Source organism: Phoca vitulina, unplaced genomic scaffold (genome assembly GCF_004348235.1).
Source record: "Phoca vitulina isolate PV1807 unplaced genomic scaffold, GSC_HSeal_1.0 scaffold11, whole genome shotgun sequence".
NCBI classification, from domain to species: domain Eukaryota; kingdom Metazoa; phylum Chordata; class Mammalia; order Carnivora; family Phocidae; genus Phoca; species Phoca vitulina.
The window spans coordinates 7,903,312-7,925,223 of record NW_022589714.1 but is presented as its reverse complement, the minus strand read 5'-3'; the positions used below and the strand labels follow the sequence as shown (position 1 = coordinate 7,925,223).

At 36.3% G+C, this 21,912-nt stretch overlaps 1 protein-coding gene across 7 annotated transcripts in view; it reads left to right on the top strand.

The window, feature by feature from the left end:
- Positions 1–21,912, top strand: part of DOP1A (DOP1 leucine zipper like protein A) — a 106,044-nt gene that overhangs the window by 38,450 nt on the left and 45,682 nt on the right. For 4 of the 7 annotated variants that reach the window (XR_004300165.1, XM_032409367.1, XM_032409362.1 and 1 more), the window contains exons 3-10: positions 596–777; positions 6,663–6,833; positions 9,764–9,953; positions 11,662–11,760; positions 18,594–18,693; positions 19,410–19,519; positions 20,445–20,553; positions 21,690–21,810. Coding sequence is in view for 6 of the 7 variants with exons in the window: in XM_032409367.1 (XP_032265258.1) it covers positions 596–777; positions 6,663–6,833; positions 9,764–9,953; positions 11,662–11,760; positions 18,594–18,693; positions 19,410–19,519; positions 20,445–20,553; positions 21,690–21,810 (1,082 nt within the window). In the remaining variant the exon portion in view is untranslated. The other 3 variants (XM_032409368.1, XM_032409365.1, XM_032409369.1) reach the window with 2 other exon arrangements.

Sequence of the window (21,912 nt, the reverse complement as noted above, 5' to 3'; positions counted from 1 at the left end):
TTGAGATCTGGTTTCCTTCATATCTTTCAAACAGTGTATCAGAAATAGATTGTAGGATAACTGACATTAAAGATTTGCAAAAATTAGGGCGCTTTGGTGGCTCAGTTGGTTAAGCAACTGCCTTCGGCTCAGGTCATGATCCTGGAGTCCCGGGATCAAGTCCCGCATCGGGCTCCCTGCTCAGCAGGGAGTCTGCTTCTCCCTCTCCCCCCTCTTGTGCTCTCTCTCTCTCTCATTCTCTCTCTCAAATAAATAAATAAAATCTTTAAAAAAAAAAAAAGATTTGCAAAAATTAAATCATTGCCTCTCTTCTGAATAAATTTGGCAAAATATTGTGATTTTTTTTAATAAAAATATTTCTGTTAACATGTAGTGGGTTTTTTTCACAAAATAATTTTTTTACATCCTCAGTTTTAATTTTAAATATGGCATATACTGATAGATATAACTGACTAAGGCAAGAATTGTTAGGCACCCTTTATAATTTTTTAGAGTGTAAAGAAGTCCCATAGGATTTTTGATAATTCTGTGCTAGAAAATGGAAATAAAAGATAAAATTTGTTTTTCTCAACTGAATTAAAATGTTTTCTTCAAGGTTTTACAAAATAATGCAAAGTACCAAGTAGTACCCAAAAAGCTGACCATAGGCAAACGCCTAGCTCAATGCCTACATCCAGCATTACCAGGTGGAGTTCATCGAAAGGCACTTGAAACATATGAAATTATCTTCAAAATCATTGGACCTAAGAGACTTGCCAAAGATCTTTTTTTATACAGGTAAGAATTATTTTATTATTTATGTATAAAGAAAAAACATTTTTAACTGTTTTATGTTTTGTGCAGTAAAAGCTAAAATATTGAAAACTCCTTAATGGAAGTTTTTAGATATCAGTGTCAAATATTTCTATAGTTAAGTGCTTCAGAAAAATTTAGGATATTCCTTAATGTAAGATTTTTTTCTTCTATGTCATTTATGAAAAGTTTTTGTTTAAAATTGTTGAGACTACGCTACTTTCTGCCTTTTTAAACTTGAGGACTACACTGAGAAAAAATAAGATACCTTTATCTCTCAGCAGCTTTCAATGTAGTTGACTGTCTTTACCTGAAATAGTCTTTTTCTGTTTATATTCTGCAGTTTACTTTCTCAGTCTTCATATGGACATATGGAATTTCTTAAAGCTTGCTTAGTCTTACGTTTTCACTTTATATTCTTTTGTTGGGTGAGCTTATCCACACCTGTGGTGTATCCTTTTAAGTGCTGACTCCCAACTTGGTATCACCAGTGTTGGCTTCTGCTTTAAACTGGCTTACTTGTCATCTCTGTGTGGTTCTATAAAAGCAACTGAAGCTCACCCTCTTCCAACCTAACCTCATTTTCTATAAACCCAGCCTTCTGCAAGTGCACTAAAATTCAGTAAATGGCACCGTTTTCCATCCGTTTATACAAGCCTGAAATCCAAGGGTTACACTTAGTATCTTGTTTTCTTTGCCCATATTCTTCTTCCTCCCATGAACAGTCTGTCACCAAGAGTTTTGTTTCTTAGTGGTAAAGAACAGAAGTTTTAGAATCAAAATGGTCTGTGTTTACCACTCACCAGCTCTGTGATCTTGGATCATTTTCTTCACCTCTCTGTGCGTATTCTCATTTGCAAAATGAGAATAAGATTACCAGTTTCACAGAATTGTTAATAGAATTAAAAATGTAAACACGTATAAAGTACTTAGAACAATGCAGCATATGAAAAGTGCTCAATAAATGTTAGCTATTGTTCTGATAGATGTTCCAGTACATCTACTTCTTTCCATCCTCACTGGCAGCATCTGCTGTAACGTCACTGGCCTCCTAACATGCACGTAATATTGTTCTTATCCTTTTATGCCCTTTTCTCTACACAGTACCAGAGTAAACTTTTTAATACATTAAATAGATGTCATTCTCCTGCTAAAAACCTCCATTGACTTCTTCCTGTTACTTAAAAGTAAAATTCAAAGTCCTTACTATGGCTTCTAAAGTTTTATATACTTTGGCCCTGCCTGTCTCAGTTACGTCCAACTCCTACCACTTTCCACCCAATTTACTCCATTCTGTGACACAGGTCTCTTTGTTTACTCTTCCTCATTTTTTTGTTTGTTTGTTTCCCTCACCCTGTCATGCTGTAATCCAGGTCTCTGGTTAAATATCAAATCTCGGGGTGCCTGGGTGGCGTAGTTGTTAAGCGTCTGCCTTTGGCTCGGGTCGTGATCCCAGGGTCCTAGGATCGAGCTACGCATCGGGCTCCCTGCTTGGCAGGAAGCCTGCTTCTCCCTCCCCCCTCCCCCCCCCCCCGCTTGTGTTCCCTCTCTTGCTGTCTCTCTCTCTGTCATAAATAAGTAAATAAATAAATAGCAAATCAGAGAAAACTTGCCTAGTTACCCTATCTGTAAGAGCCTTTCCTCTACATCTTTGTCATTAGTACCCTGTAGTTTTACTGTGATGTATTTAGAGGGAGGTATCTTTTTATTTATCCTGGTTGGGATTCATTGGGATTTTTAAATCTGTGAATCAGTAACTTTCATCAATTCTGAATCTCTTCAAATTGCCTTTACTCCATCTATTCTCTCTCCCCCTTTTGGAACTATGTGTAAGCATGCGTTAGATCTTCTCACTCTGGCTTCCACATCTCTTATCCTCTCTTCCTTGTTTTCAAACCTCTTCTCTGTGTTGCATTCTGGGTAATTTCCTCTTACCTAGCTTCCAGATCACTAATTCTCTCTCTCTTTTCATATATATGTGAAATTTTTTCTCATCCTTATTGAGATGTAGTTGGCATACAACATTGTATAAGTTTAAGGTGTACAACATATTTGATATATGTATATACTGTGAAATGATTACCGTAAGTTTAGTTAACACATCCATCATAACCTCAGTTATGATTTTTTTTCTTAAAATGAGAACTTTTAAGGTCTACTCTCTTAGCAACTTTCAAATACAGTATTGTTAACTGTAGTCACCATCCTGTACCTTATATGCTCAGAACTTATTTATCTTGTAACTGAAAGTTTGTACCTTTGCCCACCTTCACCCACTTCTCCTCCCCACCCACCCCAGGCAACCACCATTCTCTTCTCTGTTTTTATGCATTTGGTTTTCTTAGATTCCATATTTAAGTGAGATCATATAATTGCTTTTCTCTTATTTATTTCACTTAGCATAATGCCCTCGAGGTCCATCCATATTGTCACAAAAACAAGTTTCTTTTTTTAATGACCAATTAATACTCCAGAGAGAGAGTGTGTGTGTGTGTGTACATACACATGCACAAGCACATGTGACAGTTTATCTGTTCATATGTCAATGGATAGAAGTTGTTTCCATGTCTTGGCTATTGTAAATAATGCTGCAGTAAACATGGAGTGCAGATACCTCTTCATGGTCATGATTTCATTTCCTTTAGATATATATCCAGAAGTGAGACTTCTGGATCATATTGTAGTTCTATTTTTAATTTTTTGAAGGACCTCCATACTGTTTTCCATAATTACTATACCAGTTTGCATTCCCTCCAACAGCATACAAGGGTTCTCTTCACATCCTTGCCAGCATTTTGTCATCTGTCTTTTTGATAATAGCCTTTCTAACAGTTGAGAGGTGATACCCCATTGTGTTTTTGATATGCATTTCCCTGGTGATTAATGATGTTGAGCACCTTTTCATGTACTTATTGGCCATTCCAATATCTTCTTTGGAAAAATGTTCAGGTCCTTTGCCTGTTTTTTAATTGGATTATTTGAGGCTTTTTGCTATTAAGTCACATGAGTCCCTTAAATTAGTTTTGGATATTTACTTTTTATCAGATAATGTGGTTTGCAAATATTTTCTCTCATTCCATAGATTACCTTTTCATTTTATTGATCACCTTTTACTGTGCAGTAGCTTTTTAGTTGGATATAGTCCCAATTGTTTATTTTTGCTTTTGTTGCTTGTGCGTTAGATTTCATATCTAAAAAATCAATGCCAAGACCAATGTCAGGAAGCTCCTATGTTTCCTTCTAAGAGTTTTATGGTTTCTGGCCTTATATTTAAATCTCTACTCCATTTCAAGTTAACTTTTGTGTGTGGCATAAGGTAGGGGTCTAGTTTCATTCTTTTGCATATGCATATCCACTTTCCCTCTTTCACTCTTGATGTTGGTACCTCAGACCTTATTTTTTTCCTTTGATCAATCTTGTCGTGGGTTTATCAATTTTGTTAGTCTTTTTAAAAACAAACTTTTAGGGGCACTACGGTGGCTTAGTTAAGCAACCCACTCTTGATTTTGCCTCAGGTCATGATCTCAGAGTCATGGAATGGAGCCCCATGTCTGGCTCCATGCTCAGTGCAGAGTCTGCTTGTTTCTCTCTCCCCCCTGCCATCTCTCTCTCTCTCAAATAGATAAAATCTTTGAAAATAAATAAATAAAAATAAAAACAAACTTGGGACACCTGGGTGGTTCAGTTGGTTAAGCATCCAGTTCTTGATTTCGGTTCAGGTCATGATCTCAGGGTCCTGTGATTGAGCCCCACATGAGGTTCCCCACTGAGTGGGGAGTCTGCTTCTCTCTCCCTATCTCTCTCCCCTCCCCTCTCTCTCTGCCCCTTCCCCTGCTCATGCTGTCTCTCTAAAATGAATCAATCTTTTTTTTTTTTAAAGATTTTATTTATTTGAGAGAGAGTGAGCAAGAGTGAGAGAGCATAAACAGTGGGAGCAACAGAGGGAGCGGGAGAAGCAGGCTCCCCACTGAGCAGGGAGCCCCGTGCAGGGTTTGATCCCAGGACCCTGGGATCATGACCTGAGCCAAAGGCAGATGCTTTAACCAACTGAGCCACCCAGTCAACCCTAAAATAAATAAATCTTAAAAAAAATAAAAACAAACTTTTAGCTTTCCTGGTCTGCTGTACTGTGCATATATGTTTTATCTTTAAATTCTGCATCAGTGTCTTAAAAAACACTATCTGAACTCAGTAACAGGCTATTTTTAATAGTAATAAATACTGCATTTCAAAAAACAGCACTTGAAAAGCCACAAATTTCTGAATCAGTGTTGCATGTAATTCTCTAATAACTGATAGATTTTCCTTTCTTTTTTTTTAAATATTTTATTTAAATTCAATTTAGTTAACATATAGTGTATTATTAGTTTCAGAGGTAGTAGATTTTTCTTTTTTAATGCAAGACTTTTATAACTCATGCTTGGTACTTTTTCAACTCATCGATAACACAAATTTTACCTTACGAAACTGTTGGCTAGTTGGCTTAGTTGGTAGAGCATGCAACTCTTGATCTTAGGGTTGTAAGTTCGAGCCCCATGTTGGGTATAGAGATTACTTTAAAAATAAAATCTCAAAAAGAGAAAGAGAGAAGTTATAGGAGGGGAAAAAAAGGAAAATGGATGAAGCAGGACCCTGGCAAAAGCTGGCATTGGGCCCTGGCACTTATGGGGGAAGGTAGCTTTGAGGAGGCTTCAACTGTAAATTTAGATCAGACTACCTAAAATTGGAGGCAGAAAAGTGGGAAACTGAGGGAGTTCTCTCTTGATGACCTCTATTTACTATATAAACTAGGAGCAAGGGATTCTTAATGTATTTGCTAAGCACTTAAGTGCAAGAGGACGTGATGCTAGGACGTTAGGATACAGAAACAAAAAGATAGTCATGGTCCCTTGCTTTCTGATATTTACAGAACTACCTATTAGAATTGTTTAATAAGTACAGAATTACTTACTTGAATAAGTAAGTATTGGGTACTATGGGAACACAAAATAGGGAGCCTAACGTAGTCTAATTAGAAGACAGTCTCCTCCAGGAAATGGCTTAGGCTAATTTCTGAAAGTCTAGGGGTCACCAGACAACAAAAAGTATGTAAGTAAAGGAGCAGGAATTGAACCTGTCAGAGCATCATGTAGAAAGGCCTGGACACTAAAAAGAGCATGGAAGGTCCTAAAACAAACCTGAAAGGAATTCTTCAGTATAGCTGGAGCAGAAGGTGCAAGAGCAAAATTGTTGAGCTTTATGTGGTCTGTACAGAGGTATGTAGTAGCAAGATGTCAAAAAATGGTAAAAGCTATTAAACTAGACTGTATCTGAAAGGCAACAGGAAACCAGTGAAAGGTTTTACTGAGAACAGGTGCTTTGGGGAAATACCAAAGCAGTACCTCGTAAGTCAGGGTGATTGAGCTCTATATAATGGTTGTGTCTTCTAAGGAAAAGTCTGGTAGTGATGGAGATAATTTACAATATTAAAAATATCTAGAAGAGTGACTCAGAGAGAAAAACTTCGTGATTGATGACAAGTTCGAGGCAATTTTTTAAGAGTCAAGGATCACTCCTAAATTTACAGCTTTTTGGTCAACCAGATGGATGGTGATGCCATATTTTGAAATTGTGAAATTTGAAGACTTTGTGAAAGTCTAGTCTAGCCACTGGGTTTATGAGTATGAAGCTTAAGTGAGAGACCTGAGTTGATTAAATGGATGTAGAAGTCATCAATATAGAGGATATCATTTTGAGTTGATCAGTAGAAGTTATTATTTCATCAAAATTTAAATCAAGATTTATATTTATATATATAGGTACATATGAATTAATATTTTGTAGTTAAAGTGCTTCTCCCCACTCCCTTTTGTTTCTATTTTTTTAAATAGTTCTGGGTTATTTCCTCTTCTTGCGAATGCTGCCATGTCTGTGAAACCAACATTGCTAAGTTTGTATGAGATCTATTACCTGCCTTTGGGTAAAACACTGAAGCCTGGTCTACAAGGATTGCTAACTGGTATTCTGCCTGGCTTAGAAGAAGGATCGGAGTACTATGAGAGGTAAGGTGGTGCTGTTATTGGTGCAGCTAAGTAAGCAAAGTCATAGATTTGTCAGTAAGCATCCTTGGATTAATAATGTTTTAACATCACAAAAATTAATTATTCTAGACGCTTCAATATATGACCTGAAAGTTTCTATAACAACAAAAAAAATTGTTTTAGTATATGTAGTTTGTGTATTGCACTGAAAATATAGGTAGGTAATAAGAGCACAGACTTGGGAGGTAGATGGACTGGGTTCAAATCCTGACTCGACAGACACTGGACAGCTTAGGAAAGCTTTTTCAGCATTTCAGAACTTTATTCAGTTTCTTCATCTGTAAAACAAACATAATACTCCATTCTGTTACTGTAATAATGAAATCACTTAGTCTAGTCGTTAGCACATATAAGTCACTCAAAAAACTGCGATAATCCATAATTTAAAATAATAATATATAGGAACTTAAATTAATAAAAGAATGGGAAATTGGACCATGTGCCAACAGTTTTTAACTTACTAGTGGTGGAAAAGAGCCTAACACCAACTACAGTGCTGTTTCACTAGCTGTGACATGATGCTCTTGATATTTTAACTTTTTAAAGAAAATGAATTAATCTGTTTTGGAGCCTATTACTACTTCTTAGGAAGTTTATAGTTATAGACAATGCATGATGGCATTAACTATCTTTAGTGGCTTGTTACTGATATTCTTACCACAAAGGAAATTGTGAGTTGAGGTGGCAAAAACAGAAAATGCCAAGCTTATTTTATGAGTACACTTAATGATTTAAATTTAAATAAGTTATTCTGATGCACTGACAAGCTACTCTATTTTATTGTGATTCACATGTTCCTATAATGCGGTAAGAATCTAATCCTGAAAACACTGGATTACCTTCCTAAGCTACTTGGAGAAAATATAATTTTTGTCTAAAAACTTATTTTCTTTTGTTAACTTTTTTACTTGCTTACAATTTTAGAAACATATGACATAATTTCATTTAGTGTATAACTGAGTTGTTTCTAATTGTCATATTCTAAGGGAAACACTTTATAAGTCTGCTAGTCACAATTAAAAATTTAACATAATAATGATTTTTATGAGTGTGGTATCCCTATGATTTGTCTCGTTACGTGTCTTAGTCCGTTTGAGCTGCTGTAACAAAATACCACAGTTTGGGTAGCTTTATAAACAACAAATTTGTCACAGTTCTAAAGGCTGGAAGTCCAGTATTGGTATCAACAAGGTCATGTTCTGGTGAGGGGCCCTCTTCCTGGTTCATAACTGAAGCCTCCTCCCTGTGTCCTCACACAGTGGAAAGGACTATGGAGTTTCGGTGGGATTTCTTTCATAAGAACACTAATCTCATTTATGAGAGTTCCACCCTCGTGACTTAAGCACCTCCCAAAGGCTCTGCCTCTCTTGATGTCATCGTTTTAGGGGGATAGGGTTTTAACATGACTTTTGAGGAGACACAAACATTCAGACCATAGCATTATGTTTTAGCAGTTATTCTACACAAATTCTAATAAAGGGATTTATAAACATGTTCCTTTAATCCATAGATCTATTAAGGCCAGAAGGGAGTATAGTGTTAGGTTAAATCACATAGCAAGTAAACAGTAGAACGCATCATCAGATTCTTTTGATTCTGACTCTACTACAGTGTAATAAATTTTTAGGTATTATGTTATTCTATGCTTGAAACAAATCAAATGTAATTTATTTTTAAATGTAGTCCTTAATAAAGCAATAATGCATCTTTGATTTTGTTATAGGTCTGATTCATTAAAGTTTTATGAATTACAGGATGTGAGGAAATCTGGCTGTGACATCTGTCACCGGTGCATTGATCACTAGGGTTGATTCAGCTGACCTGGCTGACTAGGCAGGTGGCCCCTTCTTCCTTCACTGTTCCATGTGTGTCCCTCCTGAAGCTGTGTGCTTGATCAAAGTGGACAACCTTCCACAATAGAGGAAGACCATTCTTCGGTCAAGGCTATATGAGTAGCTGTGCTCCCCTGCTAGAATCTCCAACAAAGTTTCAAAGTTATTGTGAATTACATAATACGATTTCAAAGAGAAGGAAACATTTGGAAAACGTCCTTTAAGAATTCATGGGGTGGGGAAGAAGGGGCCCATTTGGTTAAGTGTCCAACTCTTGATTTCAGCTCATGTCTTGATCTCAGGATTGTGAGTTCAGGCCCCACATTGAGCTCCATGCTGGGTGTGGAGTCTACTTAAGGGAGGGGTGCACCTGGGTGGCTCATTCGGTTAAGTGTCCCAACTCATAATTTCTGCTCAGGTCATGATCTCAGGATGTGAGATTGAGCCCCAGGTTGTTGGGCTCCACAGGGAGCCTGCTTGAGATTCTCTTTCTTCCTTTCCCTCTGCTCCTCCCCCTGTGCACACATGCAGTACACATGTGCGTGCTTTCTCTCTCTCAAATATTTTTAAAATTTTTCATAGAGGGGTACCTGGGTGGCTTAGTCGGTTAAGCATCTGGCTCAGCTCAGGTCTTGATCTCGGGGTCATGAGGTCAAGCCCCATGTTGGGCTCCAACACTGGGTGTAGAGCCTCCTTTAAAAAAAAAAAAAGAATTTCATAGAAATTCAACAGAAAATACATTCTGCTGTAGGATTACTGGTAACTAAGATGTATAGGACTAGGGGTGTTTTGTTGTTGTTATCTTCATTTTACAGATCAGGACACGGAACTGAAGAAAGATTAAGTGACTTTTCCAAATTACACAGCTAGTAAATGGGGGAGCCATAGCTGAAATCCAGTTCTCTGAAGTATACAGTTCTAGTCTATCACACTTGTCTCCAGGGCAAAGCATGGAACAATAGTGGGAATGCTTTCATACATTCTGGAGGAGAAGAATTTCTTTTTAACAACGTGAAACTAAATGCTTGTTTTCTTAAGCCCCTTTGTTTTGTATCTCAGAACAAACACCTTGTTGGAAAAGGTTGCTGCTGCCGTGGACCAGTCAGCTTTCTACAGTGCCCTCTGGGGTAGTCTCCTCACCAGTCCTGCTGTACGGTTACCAGGAATCACATATGTTCTCGCCCATTTGAACAGGAAGCTTTCCATGGAAGATCAACTTTATATAATTGGCAGTGATATTGAGCTAATGGTACGTCTATGTATGGTTGCTCACGTAACATACTTCTTCCGAGCCAGGCACACTATTCCAGACAGATAGTGAGAATTGTGCCACGAACAGAGTTCCTGTTTTCATGGAACTCACAGTTTTCATCAAGGAAACTTAAAGACCAAATTAGTCACTAAGTATTGTTTTTAAAAGCTTCAAAAAATTTTTTTCATGGGGAAGGAATTGTAGGTTATATGTTATCTCCAGCTGTTATTCAAGCAAATAAATGGTCTTTATTACCATCTTTATAACTGATCAGACCACTATTAACATAGCCACATTAATTATGTCATTCCAAAGGGGACCTTCTCCTCAGTCATAGCTTTCATTATAGGAATGATGGATTTTCAACAAAGTGACAGCCAGATTCTGTATGGAATTTGCACAAGAAGATATAGTACCAAAGGAGATGGTGAAAGATAGTACCCAAAAAATCACATTGATTGCTTATACTTTTTAATTTCTAGATTAAGAACAGAGGGAAACCTTTTATCTCTGTAGAGTGCTATACTGTGAAAATTAGCAAGGAGTAAAAAACAAACCTTCAACGGTCACTATGAAAAGTATTTTTCTTTTTAATTATGGTTAATAACCCTGCACTTTTTTCCCGTATGATTATGAAATGGCTGAGATTTTAATGCAGATTTTTGGTTACATTTATTAAACTATAATTAATGTACACTGAAAATAAAATCTTGTGTGTACAGTAGTATGAATTTTGACAAATGCCTTCAGTCGAGTAACCAATACTATAATCAAAATAAAGACTATTTACATCACTCCAAAAAGTTCTTCTGGGCCCCTTTGTAATTATTTCTCTTCATACTCCCAGGCCCTTGTGAACACTGGTCTGACTTCTGTTCCTATAGTTGTACTTTTTCCAGAATATTATATAAATGGGATCATACAGTATAAAAAAGAACTACACCAGGATACCAATTTCATATATCAGATTGGCAAAAATGGAAACACACACACACACACACACACACACACACACACATACACACGGGTAAACATGGAAAAACAGAAATTGTCACACAAAGCTGGTGGGAATATAAATATATATAACCTTAATGGAATGCATTGCATTATTTATATTGCAAATGCATATACCCCAAGACCCAGCAGTTCTATTTTAAGGGATTTATCCTACATGGGTACTTGTACATCTGTATATTGTAGCATTATTTGCAATAATAAATATTTACAAACAGCATAAATATCTATCATTAGAAGCCTATTAAAAAATTAGGATTCATCTATGAAATAGAGTCTTTAGCCATGAAAAAATAGTGAAGCTGTGTATGTACTATTAAGGAAAGATCTCCAAAATCTATTATTAAAAGAAAAAGGCAAAATTTGGGATATATGCATGTGTGTTTTTATTTACTTATATTTGTAGGAAATATTCACTAGTTATACTGGTTGCATGCAAAAAGGAAATTGAGTGGTTGGGAGACAAATATGGGAGAGAACTTTTTGCTGTATATACTCTATTGTGTGCCTTAATTTTTTTTAAACCATCATAATATATTTACCTATTCAAAATAATGTAAATACATTTAATCAGTGATAAGAAACTGAGAAGGATACTTCTGTCTATTGGAGAAAATGAAACATTCCACGTGCATGGTAAATCTTTCCCAGTGTAACAGGCAATAGATATTAAAGGCTCTCTTTATTTCAGGTAGAAGCAGTAAGTACTTCAGTGCAGGACTCAAGTGTACTTGTACAGAGAAGCACATTGGACCTCATACTCTTCTGTTTTCCATTCCACATGAGTCAGGTAAAACATTAATAATGACATTAATATAAGGAATTCTTTGGAAAACCATAGATTCCTGATGTATAGTTATTTTTTAAGTTGGATTAAGTTGAATTCTTTTGTTTTATGAATTGGTAAGTACAATACATACTATGCAGAATACATGCAGGGCTTGAACTAACAACCCTGAGATCAAGACCTGAGCTGAAATCAGGAGTCGGACACATAACCAACTGAGCCACCCAGGTGCTGTGAACAGGTTCCTTTTTTAAGGAGTAGAATTTGTAGGGTCACCTGTTTGGCTCAGTTGGTTGAGCGTCTGCCTTTGGCTCAGGTCATGATCCCAGGGTCCTGGAATTGAGCCCTACATCAGGATCCCTGCTCAACGGGGAACCTGCTTCCCCCTTCCCCTCTGCTTCTCCTCCCCCCAACTCGTCTTCTCCTTCTTTCTCAAAGGAAATAAATAAAATCTTAAAAAAAAAAAAAAGGAGTAGAATTTATGGAAATTTTGAAAAAAAAGTTTATTGATTTGCGTAAGAACATGGAAATTAAAATAGATTTTTCATACCTTTAAAAAAGTTCTAACCTATAAAAAACAAGAGGTAATCATTGCTAGCTCTGAGTGACGCAGGACTCTGTGACCCAGGCTTTCTACCCAGCTGTTATCTCTGTCCTGATGTAATTTACCTTTTCTTAGTTTGGCGATTTGGTGATTTATGTCAGACCCATAGCAGAGTTCGCTGTTTGAAAGCCAAATATTCAGTCACTGTGACAGTCTCTAGTACTTTTATTACAAATGAGAACAGTTAACAAATCATGAGTGAAGTGTTTCATTGGTGGAAATGTAATCAATGTCTTCATTTTTAAAGAGGTGGTCTGAATTCTTTTGAGTTCTAAACTTTGATAAGGAGTTATGTAGAACACCAATATGTGAACATTCAGAATGGAAGAACAAAAGTAATAAGATATGGAAAATTTCTACCTTGGAAAAAGGTATTTATTTCTAAAAAGTCATTAGCAGAAAAGACTATTATTTTGGGTTTTTGTAAGAACTATGGTTAGTAGATAACTAATGAATTTTCATTATGATCTGTCATGCTCACATTTTTCTTTATTACTTCATTCAGTTTGAAATTGAATTATTAATAATTGAAGAATTTTACACGTCATTGCCTGTAGTCCCTAATTGGAACATAAACTGTCCCCATTTTCTGTTGAGATTTTCCATCCTTAAACCAGAGGCTTTTATTCTGCCTCTGGCTTTTCACAGAAACACCTGCTGGGACATAAGTCTAGTCTAAACTTACCAGTATAGGGGTGGGCAAACAGCTTGTCAGGTAGTGTAATGAGTTTGACTTTTTTAAAGACTCATAAAAGAAAGCAAAGAAGAATATGCTAAAGTAATGTATATGGCTCAAAAGCCTAAAATATTTATTACCTGGGTCTTTATTGAAAAAAATGTGTTGACCTTTACTCTTAAACTTTCCCATTGTTTTCTTCCCTTCCAAGCATTTAACGTTATTAGTCTTTCAGTATACTGATAGGTGACTTCAGCAAGATCTGAGGGATTAAGTCATGGTAGACTTAAATTGGGAAGAACTTAATTTGTAATCTCATTAGACCAGTGTTTCTCAACCTTTTGTTTAGCTGAATTTCCTTCAGTACTTTCTTAATGTACCACCTCTGTATTCCTACCAGCCAAGATTTTCTTAAGCGTTACCTTTTATAATTTGTATTATAAAACCAATAGCTGTATTTAATGTTTTTTTTAATACATACCCTCCCCAGACCCAATTATATTTTCCCCCTATTACTCTACCAGATTTTTAGATTACCTGAGAATATGGAAAGACAAATCATCTTTGTTCCCCACTTTTCCTCTTTCCATATCTTTCATATATAATCAATTTTAAGCAAATACTGATTGTAATCGTAACTTAAGAGAGCCTTCATTACATTGTCCCAAAAGTGATCGCTGTTAATAGCTTCAGCAGTTGATGGGTTCTTAGACTCTCTCTACTTATTTCACGGAGAGTTGACCCTAATCTCTAATACTTACATCTTTAAGTGAGAGTTCTTTTCCATATTAGAAATGTGTGGCAATGTCAACTGTAATCAAGAAGTGACTTCTTACGTTCTTAAGAGTAGTTTGGGCGCCTGGGTGGCTCAGTCGTTAAGTGTCTGCCTTTAGCTCCGGTCATGATCCCAGAGTCCTGGGATCGAGCCCCACATTGGGCTCCCCGCTCAGCGGGAAGCCTGCTTCTCCCTCTCCCACTCCCCCTGCTTGTGTTCTCTCTCTCACTGTCTCTCTCTCACTCTCTAATAAATAAATAAAAAATCTTTTAAAAAAAAAAAAAGTAGTTTGGGGGAGAGGAGGGCACATGGGTGGCTCAGTCAGTTAAGCAACCAACTCTTGATTTCAGCTCAGGTCATGATATCAGGGTCCTGAGATGCAGCCTGTGTCGGGCTCCACACTCAGCAGGGAGTCTGCTTCTCTTCCTCTCTCTCTTCCCCGGCCTCCCCCCCAAGCATGCACTTTCTCTAAAATAAACAAATCTTTTTTTAAAAATAAAAGAGTTTTTTTTTTTTTTCAAAATAAGATTGAGAGACATTAGTACTTAAAAAAAATTTTTTTTTTAATTTATTTATTAGAGAGAGAGGGAGAGCAAGCACATGTGCAGAGGGAAAGGGAGAGGGAGAGAAGCAGACTCCCTGCTGAGCAGGGAGCCAGACAGGGGGCTTGATCCCACAACCTGGAGACCATGACCTGAGCCAAAATCAAGAGTCCGATGCTTAACCAACTGAACTACCCAGGCACCCCAAGACGTTAGTACTTACCAAGATTTTGTGAAAATGTCTGTAATCTTCATATCTGATGTTAGATAGAGGAGCAGTTCTCAAATGCTTTAGTTTTAGGACCCTATTACACTCTTTAAAAATATTGAGGATCCTGGGGTGCCTGGGTGGCTCATCCGGTGAAGCATCTGCCTTCAGCTCAGGACATGATCCCAGGGTCCTGGAATCAAGCCTCTCGTCCAGCTCCCCCCTGCTTGTGTGCTCTCTCTCACTGTCTCCCTCTCAAATAAATAGAATCTTGAATGAATGAATGAATAAATCAATAATATTGAGGATCCTGGGGCACCTGGGTGGCTCAGTTGGTCCTGCCCGTGTGCTCTCTCTCACTCCCTCTCAAATAAATAAATAAAATCTTAAATGAATGAATGAATGAATAAATAAATAAATAATATTGAGGATCCTGGGGCACCTGGGAGGCTCAGTTGGTTAGGGGTCCGACTCTTGATTTTGGCTCAGGTCATGATCCCAAGGTCTCAAGGTCCTGGGATCAAGCCCCACTTTGGGCTCCCCACTCAGTGGGGAGTCTGCTTGAGGATTCTCTCCCTCTTCATCTGTCCCTTCCCCTGTTCATATGCTCACTTGCATGTGTGCGCCTGCTCACTCGCTCTCTCTGTAAAATAAATAAATCTTTAAAAAAATATATTGAGGATCCTAAAAACATATTTTGCTTATGTAGTTTAGATCTGTCTATATCATATTAGAAATTAAAACAGAGATTTTTAAATATTTACTAATTCACTTAAATATAACAGGTAACAGGAGCGCCTGGGTAGCTCAGTCTGCCTTCGGCTCAGGTCATAATCTTGGGGTCCTGTGATCGAGCCTCTAGTCGGACTCTCTGCTCAGCGGGGAGTCTGCTTCTCCCTCTCACTCTTCCTCTGTGCTCTCCCTCCCTCTCTCTCAAATGAAAAGGTGAAATCTTAAAAATAAATAAAAATAAAGATAACAGTAACAAAGTTATCATGTTAGTATAGATAACTTTTTATGAAAGTAACTCTTTGGGGCGCCTGGGTGGCTCAGTCGTTAAGCGGCTGCCTTCGGCTCAGGTCATGATCCCAAGGTCCTGGGATCGAGCCCCGCATCGGGCTCCCTGCTCCTCGGGAAGCCTGCTTCTCCCTCTCCCACTCCCCCTGCTTGTGTTCCCTCTCTCGCTGTGTCTCTCTCTGTCAAATAAATAAAGTCTTTAAAAAAAAAAAAAGAAAGTAACTCTTTGCCAACACATTAAAAAAAATGATGAATAAAGTAGCATTGTTTTATTTTTCCACAAATTTCTTTAATGTCTGGTCTAATAGTACAGAGCAGAATGCTCATATATGCTTCTGTGTTCAATCTTTTGTGATTTTTTTTCTTTCGATTGAAGTGTATGGAAAAAGATCTCTCACTGATACATAATTGGAAAAGGGAGGAGTGTTTCAGCAGTCTTTTGCTGTTGTTAAAACAGCATATTCTTCGATACTGCACCAAAACTCAGTAAGCTATAGGTTTAAAAAAATTAATTGCAATATGGAATCTAAAACCAAATCAGTGAACTTTTCATATTCTGTTTCATGAAAATCTGATCTGTCTTGTACTTTGAATACATCTTTTACCCAAACAAAGTTTTATTTGTTTGTTCGCTGGGCATGGGGTGGGGCTTGAACTCAGGACCCCGAGATGAGGAGCCGAGCTGAGGTCAAGAGTCCGTCACTCAACCAACTGAGCAACCCAGGTGCCCCCAAACATGCTTTTATAACATCATGATTGGTTATTTGGAAAATGTTAGTTTCCTGAATTATGCAGATCTTCCAGAGGTTAACACAATAACAGACTGTCACATTGCTTACTACTACCACCGATCTCATAGGTAAAGTTTTTTAGGTATTGGGAAGCTTTCAAGCCAAATACAGATTTTCTAAAATTTTCATTTTCTTGGGTTGCCTAGCTGGCTCAGTTGGTAGAGCATGTGACTCTTGATCTTGGGGTTGTTATGTTCAAGCCCCATGTTGGGTGTAGAGATAACTTAAAAGTAAAATCTTTTTTTTTTTTTTTTAAGATTTTATTTATTTATTTGACAGAGAGAGACACAGCGAGAGAGGGAACACAAGCAGGGGGAGTGGGAGAGGGAGAAGCAGGCCTCCCGCTGAGCAGGGAGCCCAATGCGGGGCTTGATCCCAGGACCCTGGGATCATGGCCTGAGCGGAAGGCAGATGCTTAACGACTAAGCCACCCAGGTGCCCCTTAAAAATAAAATCTTAACAATTCTAATTTTCTCTTGGAAGCTCAAAATTTATTCTCTGTTATTATGAATATTAATTGTTTTTCTTGAAGTGACAGTCTCCCTTTATTTTTGAGAAAATATCTGCCAGGTGTTCAAGTCTGAGTAATCATAGTTTGTATCAGTCCCTCTTTCAAGTAAAAGTGGTATTTGGTAAAAAACAAAACAAAACAAAAACGGGTAGTACAGCTCACAATTCAAACAGTTACACAGTGCTTTTCCTCAAGACATCTGTCTTGTAATGTCAAAAGTGTTTTGTGTATACTCCCCATTTCATTACACAATATTAAAAGATTTGTGTGCAGGGGCTAATATTTAATAAAATAAACTTTTTTCTGCTTCATTAACAACATTCCTAAGGGAAACTAGCTTTTTTGTCTTTTTTAATTTTACTGTAAGTACATGACAGTAAAAAATCCCCTGACTCCAAGGACAGTAAATGCCACTGCTGTATTGCTTCTGTTCATGCTCAGGTGCTGGCAGGTTTACCCAGTATTGCTCAATCAGAGCAAATGTCAACACATCTCAGAAGGCAGATAGCATCTTGGTATTGTCAGGAATATAGTTTTTACCTTGTGGACCTCCTGAAAGGGTCTTAGAAATCCCCAGGAGTTCAGGAACCACCCTTTGAGAATTGCTTAGGTTAATAAAAGGCATCTGTGCTCAGATGAGTGACCATACTTTTTCAGCTATTGATGATCTGTGTTCTGTAACATCTTAAATTTCTAAGATTCCTTTAAAACAAATAAGCTGGGTGCATCCTTTTCCAGTACTGTCAAGGAGCATGGTGTAGTGAAAAGTTGACAAGTCAATGATTAAGAAGTCTGTTCTCAAAAAAAAAAAAAAAGTTCAAATTAAAAAAAAAAAAAGGTTCTTTATTCAGGTGAGGTACCAACCAGATATTTGGTTAAGTACTTAGGCCCTGTGAGGCTCTGTTTTTTATTCTAGAATGATTTTTAGACTATGGTTGATTTCCACATTACCTTCTAATGCTCAGATTCCAAGATTCTATTCTAAAGTCATTATCTAGTAATATTTTTAAATTAATAGCAATTCAATTAGCTGTCTTCCTTTTATCTTTCTTATAACTTCACCTCTTTTAGCTAAAACCAGACCATTAGGAAATCATTTTTTGAACATCTAATTAAGGCTATTAGGAAAGGCAAAGAAAGAAATGAATTTTCTCTTTAGAAGATCTGGAGTAAAATGAAAAAAAAAATAAGATGTGTTAAAGTTGGATATGGGTACAAAAGCATTTCGTTATATTGTTTTATTTTTCTATATATTTGAAATACAAGATAAAAATGTTTTAAAGATCAGGGAATGAAAGACTTGGAATTGATGAAGATAGTGAACTTCTAACTTAATTACCGCCAATTGACACCACTATGAATGTGAAAGACTAAAGGCATACGATTTTCTTGAATCTGTTCCATTTTGCTCCATTTTTTTTGTTTTGTGTCAGATCTTGCTAATATTGGATAGGATAAAGAACTTTAAACTGGAGATTAAAATAATTGAGTTATGCAACTAAATATCTGTGCTACCTTTTCTTACTGTTTCCTAATCTGTAAAAGGGAAGTAATCATTCCTGTGTTTGAAAAGTCAAATGAGTCCTATATGAAACTTACCTCCTAAGCCGTAACATTCTGAGTATATTGCAAGGTGGGATTTTTTTAAAGAGGAAAGAAAGGAATGTGTTTTTGTATGTGATTAAGTAAAACCACGTTTCTAACTTTTTTAGGCCACTCGACCAGATATGATCAGGATCTTGTCAGCAGCCCTTCACGTAGTACTGAGGAGGGATATGTCCCTGAACCGGAGACTTTATGCATGGCTTCTTGGTAGGTGTTTGATGTGTATGGTCTTAGGTGAGGAAAGACAGAGGGAAATTTGCCATACATAAGTATTATCAAGTTTTATGTATGTCTTAAATGAAGAAACTCATAGTCTGCTTAAATAGTAAAAATATAAATAGTATTAACTGTGTATTATATGAAGAAATTTCAAAATCTTAACAACAGAGGCTGTTTTAACCCATAAGTCATGTTTCCTTTGACAAGAGTATGTAGACAAGGAAAGATAAATTAATAACCAAAATAATAACAATTTCCAAAACTTCGAAGTCATCAAAGGAATCAGAACAATTACTATTGTCTCACACAGGGTTCCTTACCAGTCTCCCACTCAAGCAATAAGTTCTTTGTTCTTCCATACTTTCTGTGAGTGTTTGGCCTGTCTTCATAACTCCTTACTGCCTAGAGTGAAAAGATACAATATAACTTATCTTGGGTTTTCTGAATCCTCAGTTATTTCACTCTTAGTAAGATTGAAAAAAAAATACAGGATAATGCTGGAAGAATACTATGATATTCACTTAAGTATTGAACTGGTTTCCCTTTATTAAACTATCTAAAATGATCTCTCTTGCTGACATTGATTGGGCTACTAATTGGTAAGTGTTTGGTGCTGTTTTTGAGATATTTGCTGTTTTGGTATTTAGTGAACAACAGTTACGAGAATTCCATTTTAATTTATTTTGCTATTTGCTTCCATGGAGGTTTTGATAACAACGGTGCTATGATAGGACCCAGAAGCACAAGGCACAGTAATCCTGAAGAACATGCCACTTACTATTTCACTACCTTTTCAAAAGAATTGTTGGTCCAGGTAATGAATGCTTTCACTTTATTTTTTGGTTACTCCCTGATCAGTGGAGTTACTGAACAAAGTGTTAGACAAGGTCATGCCTTAACTGAATTAGTTCATCGTTGAAGGGTGGAGACAAGGCTCACAAATATCCTAAGAATGACTGTAACAAGCAAATGATTACAATAAAACGAGTAAGTAATCTTAAGATAGACTCACTTCTTTATAAGTCCAGAGATCTTTCTTTTAACTTTGTTCTCATGACTTTATGAAAACATAGTTTCATCTTCTCACCTGTCTGCCCTATGAATTGGAGCTCTTCCAAAAATGAGCTAGGACCTGTGTTATTTCCTCTGAAGCCTCATGGAAATTTTGGTTGCAAGAGGAATCTAAATGTGGTAAAACTACTATTGTAATGGAAAGGTTAAAATGAGCCATAGTTTTATTTTATATTATTTTTACTTTAATTATGAGATATTCAAGATAACTCAGTAACAGAAAATACATGGTATCTGAAGCATTTTTAAATGAGTGAGGTTATAAGAATACAGTGTTGAGTTACCAGTGGGAAGACAGTTGAATAGTAACAGACGCTGTCACGGTACTATGCCATACTTTGGGGCCTGTTGATGATATTAAATAGAAACATTTTTATCTTTCAGGCAAAAAGTCAAAGTAACTCATGAATTTATGTTTCTAGATTTTCTTTAACTTTTCCACTTTTTTTCTAGAGAAAATGTAAGCACTCTTTTTTTCCCCTCAAAAGGGATGAATATAACTTTTTTTTCCCCTTAGCAGGGGAAAAAAGCTAACTTCAGTGAAAGAACTTTAGAAAAGCAATAGATGTAAATCTCCATTACATATGGTCATATTTAAATTTTTTCTTAAGAAAAAAGTCTTTGCATCTGTTTATTTAAATGACTAATATACTTTTTCTTTTTTAAAGGCAATGGTGGGGATCTTACAAGTGAATGGATTTGGAGAAGAGAGCACTTTAATGCAGGATCTAAAACCTTTTCGTATTTTAATCAGTTTACTTGACAAACCTGAGCTAGGTAATATATGCTGTCCTAGGGCATAAGATCATGTGTGGTTGTTTTGTACTGTTTCATAATAAAAATAAGACAAAGTCATTATGTAGAGAAATTGCTGTATTTTTAGGTGGCCTTCAAATACAGATTCTCAACAATTTCTTACCTAAAATTTACTCTAGAACATTAAGAAGATACAGATGTATACATCCAAGCCATATGTTCTCATATTTTTACCTTGTGATATATATATAATGGAGGAGTCGTTTTAAAGATACTATCTAAGCTCTTCTTAATCCTGATTAAGTTACTGAAGCATTTATGATCTATTATGACTGTCTTATGCGTTCTCTCCCTCAGCTTGATTCCCCACATCCCCCTTGTTTTCTGTGTTTTCCCTATCTTCATTGTATATTTCTCAGATATTAGCTCTATTGGGAAGTCAGTTATGGCACCTGAGACAGAAATTAAGAAAAACCAAAAATATTAGAAACAATAAAATGAAATAATAAAGTATGTAATTTTATTAAATTACATGCAGATGTTTTAGCAAATGTGCATGTATTCTCACCAACTCAAAATAAAAATGAAAAATTTTAAATATAAAAATAATTTGAGTTGTTCAGTGGCTTTGAGAATTTATTTTAGCTATTGTGTGATAATAGATGAAGCTCAGAAAATTTTTTTAAGGAGATTAGCATCTGTTGTAGCAAAATTTGCCTTGTGCATTTTTATATCATTTAAAATAACATTAGTAGTAATTTAAGTATTGAATACTCATTATATTCTGGGAACTATGCTCCCCACCTTACAAATATTTTTTTCCCAACCCTGTAACGGCCCTGTAAGTTTGGTATTATCCTCATTCTAGGTGAGGAAACCAAAGCTCAGAGAAGTTAAATAAATTTTCCAAGTATATTGCTATTTTAACTGCTAAAAACAGTTAAAAACAGTTCCTTGATTTTGTCATTTTTATTATGTCAACCTATTTTTAAATAAACATTTGTTCAGATCAAAATGTGAAGTTTAGTATAGCTTCCAGAAAAAATTATTTTTTCAAAATAGTTGTTTTAAAGCATCCTATGATCAGGCCAACTGTAAATAATCCTGAAGTGTCAATGCTAATTAATTATTGTCTTTAATATGTATATTAATTTTAGGACCTGTAATTCTGGAAGATGTCCTAATTGAAGTATTTAGAACATTATATTCTCAGTGCAAAGCAGAATTGGATCTTCAAATGGAACCACCCTTCAGCAAGGATCATGCTCAATTAAGCAGGTGGATTACCAAAAACCTAAGCGTGATATAAAGATGTCCTCATGGAATTTATGTTCTGAATGAGTAAATCTGATTTTAAATATTACTGTATTCTGGCAGTAT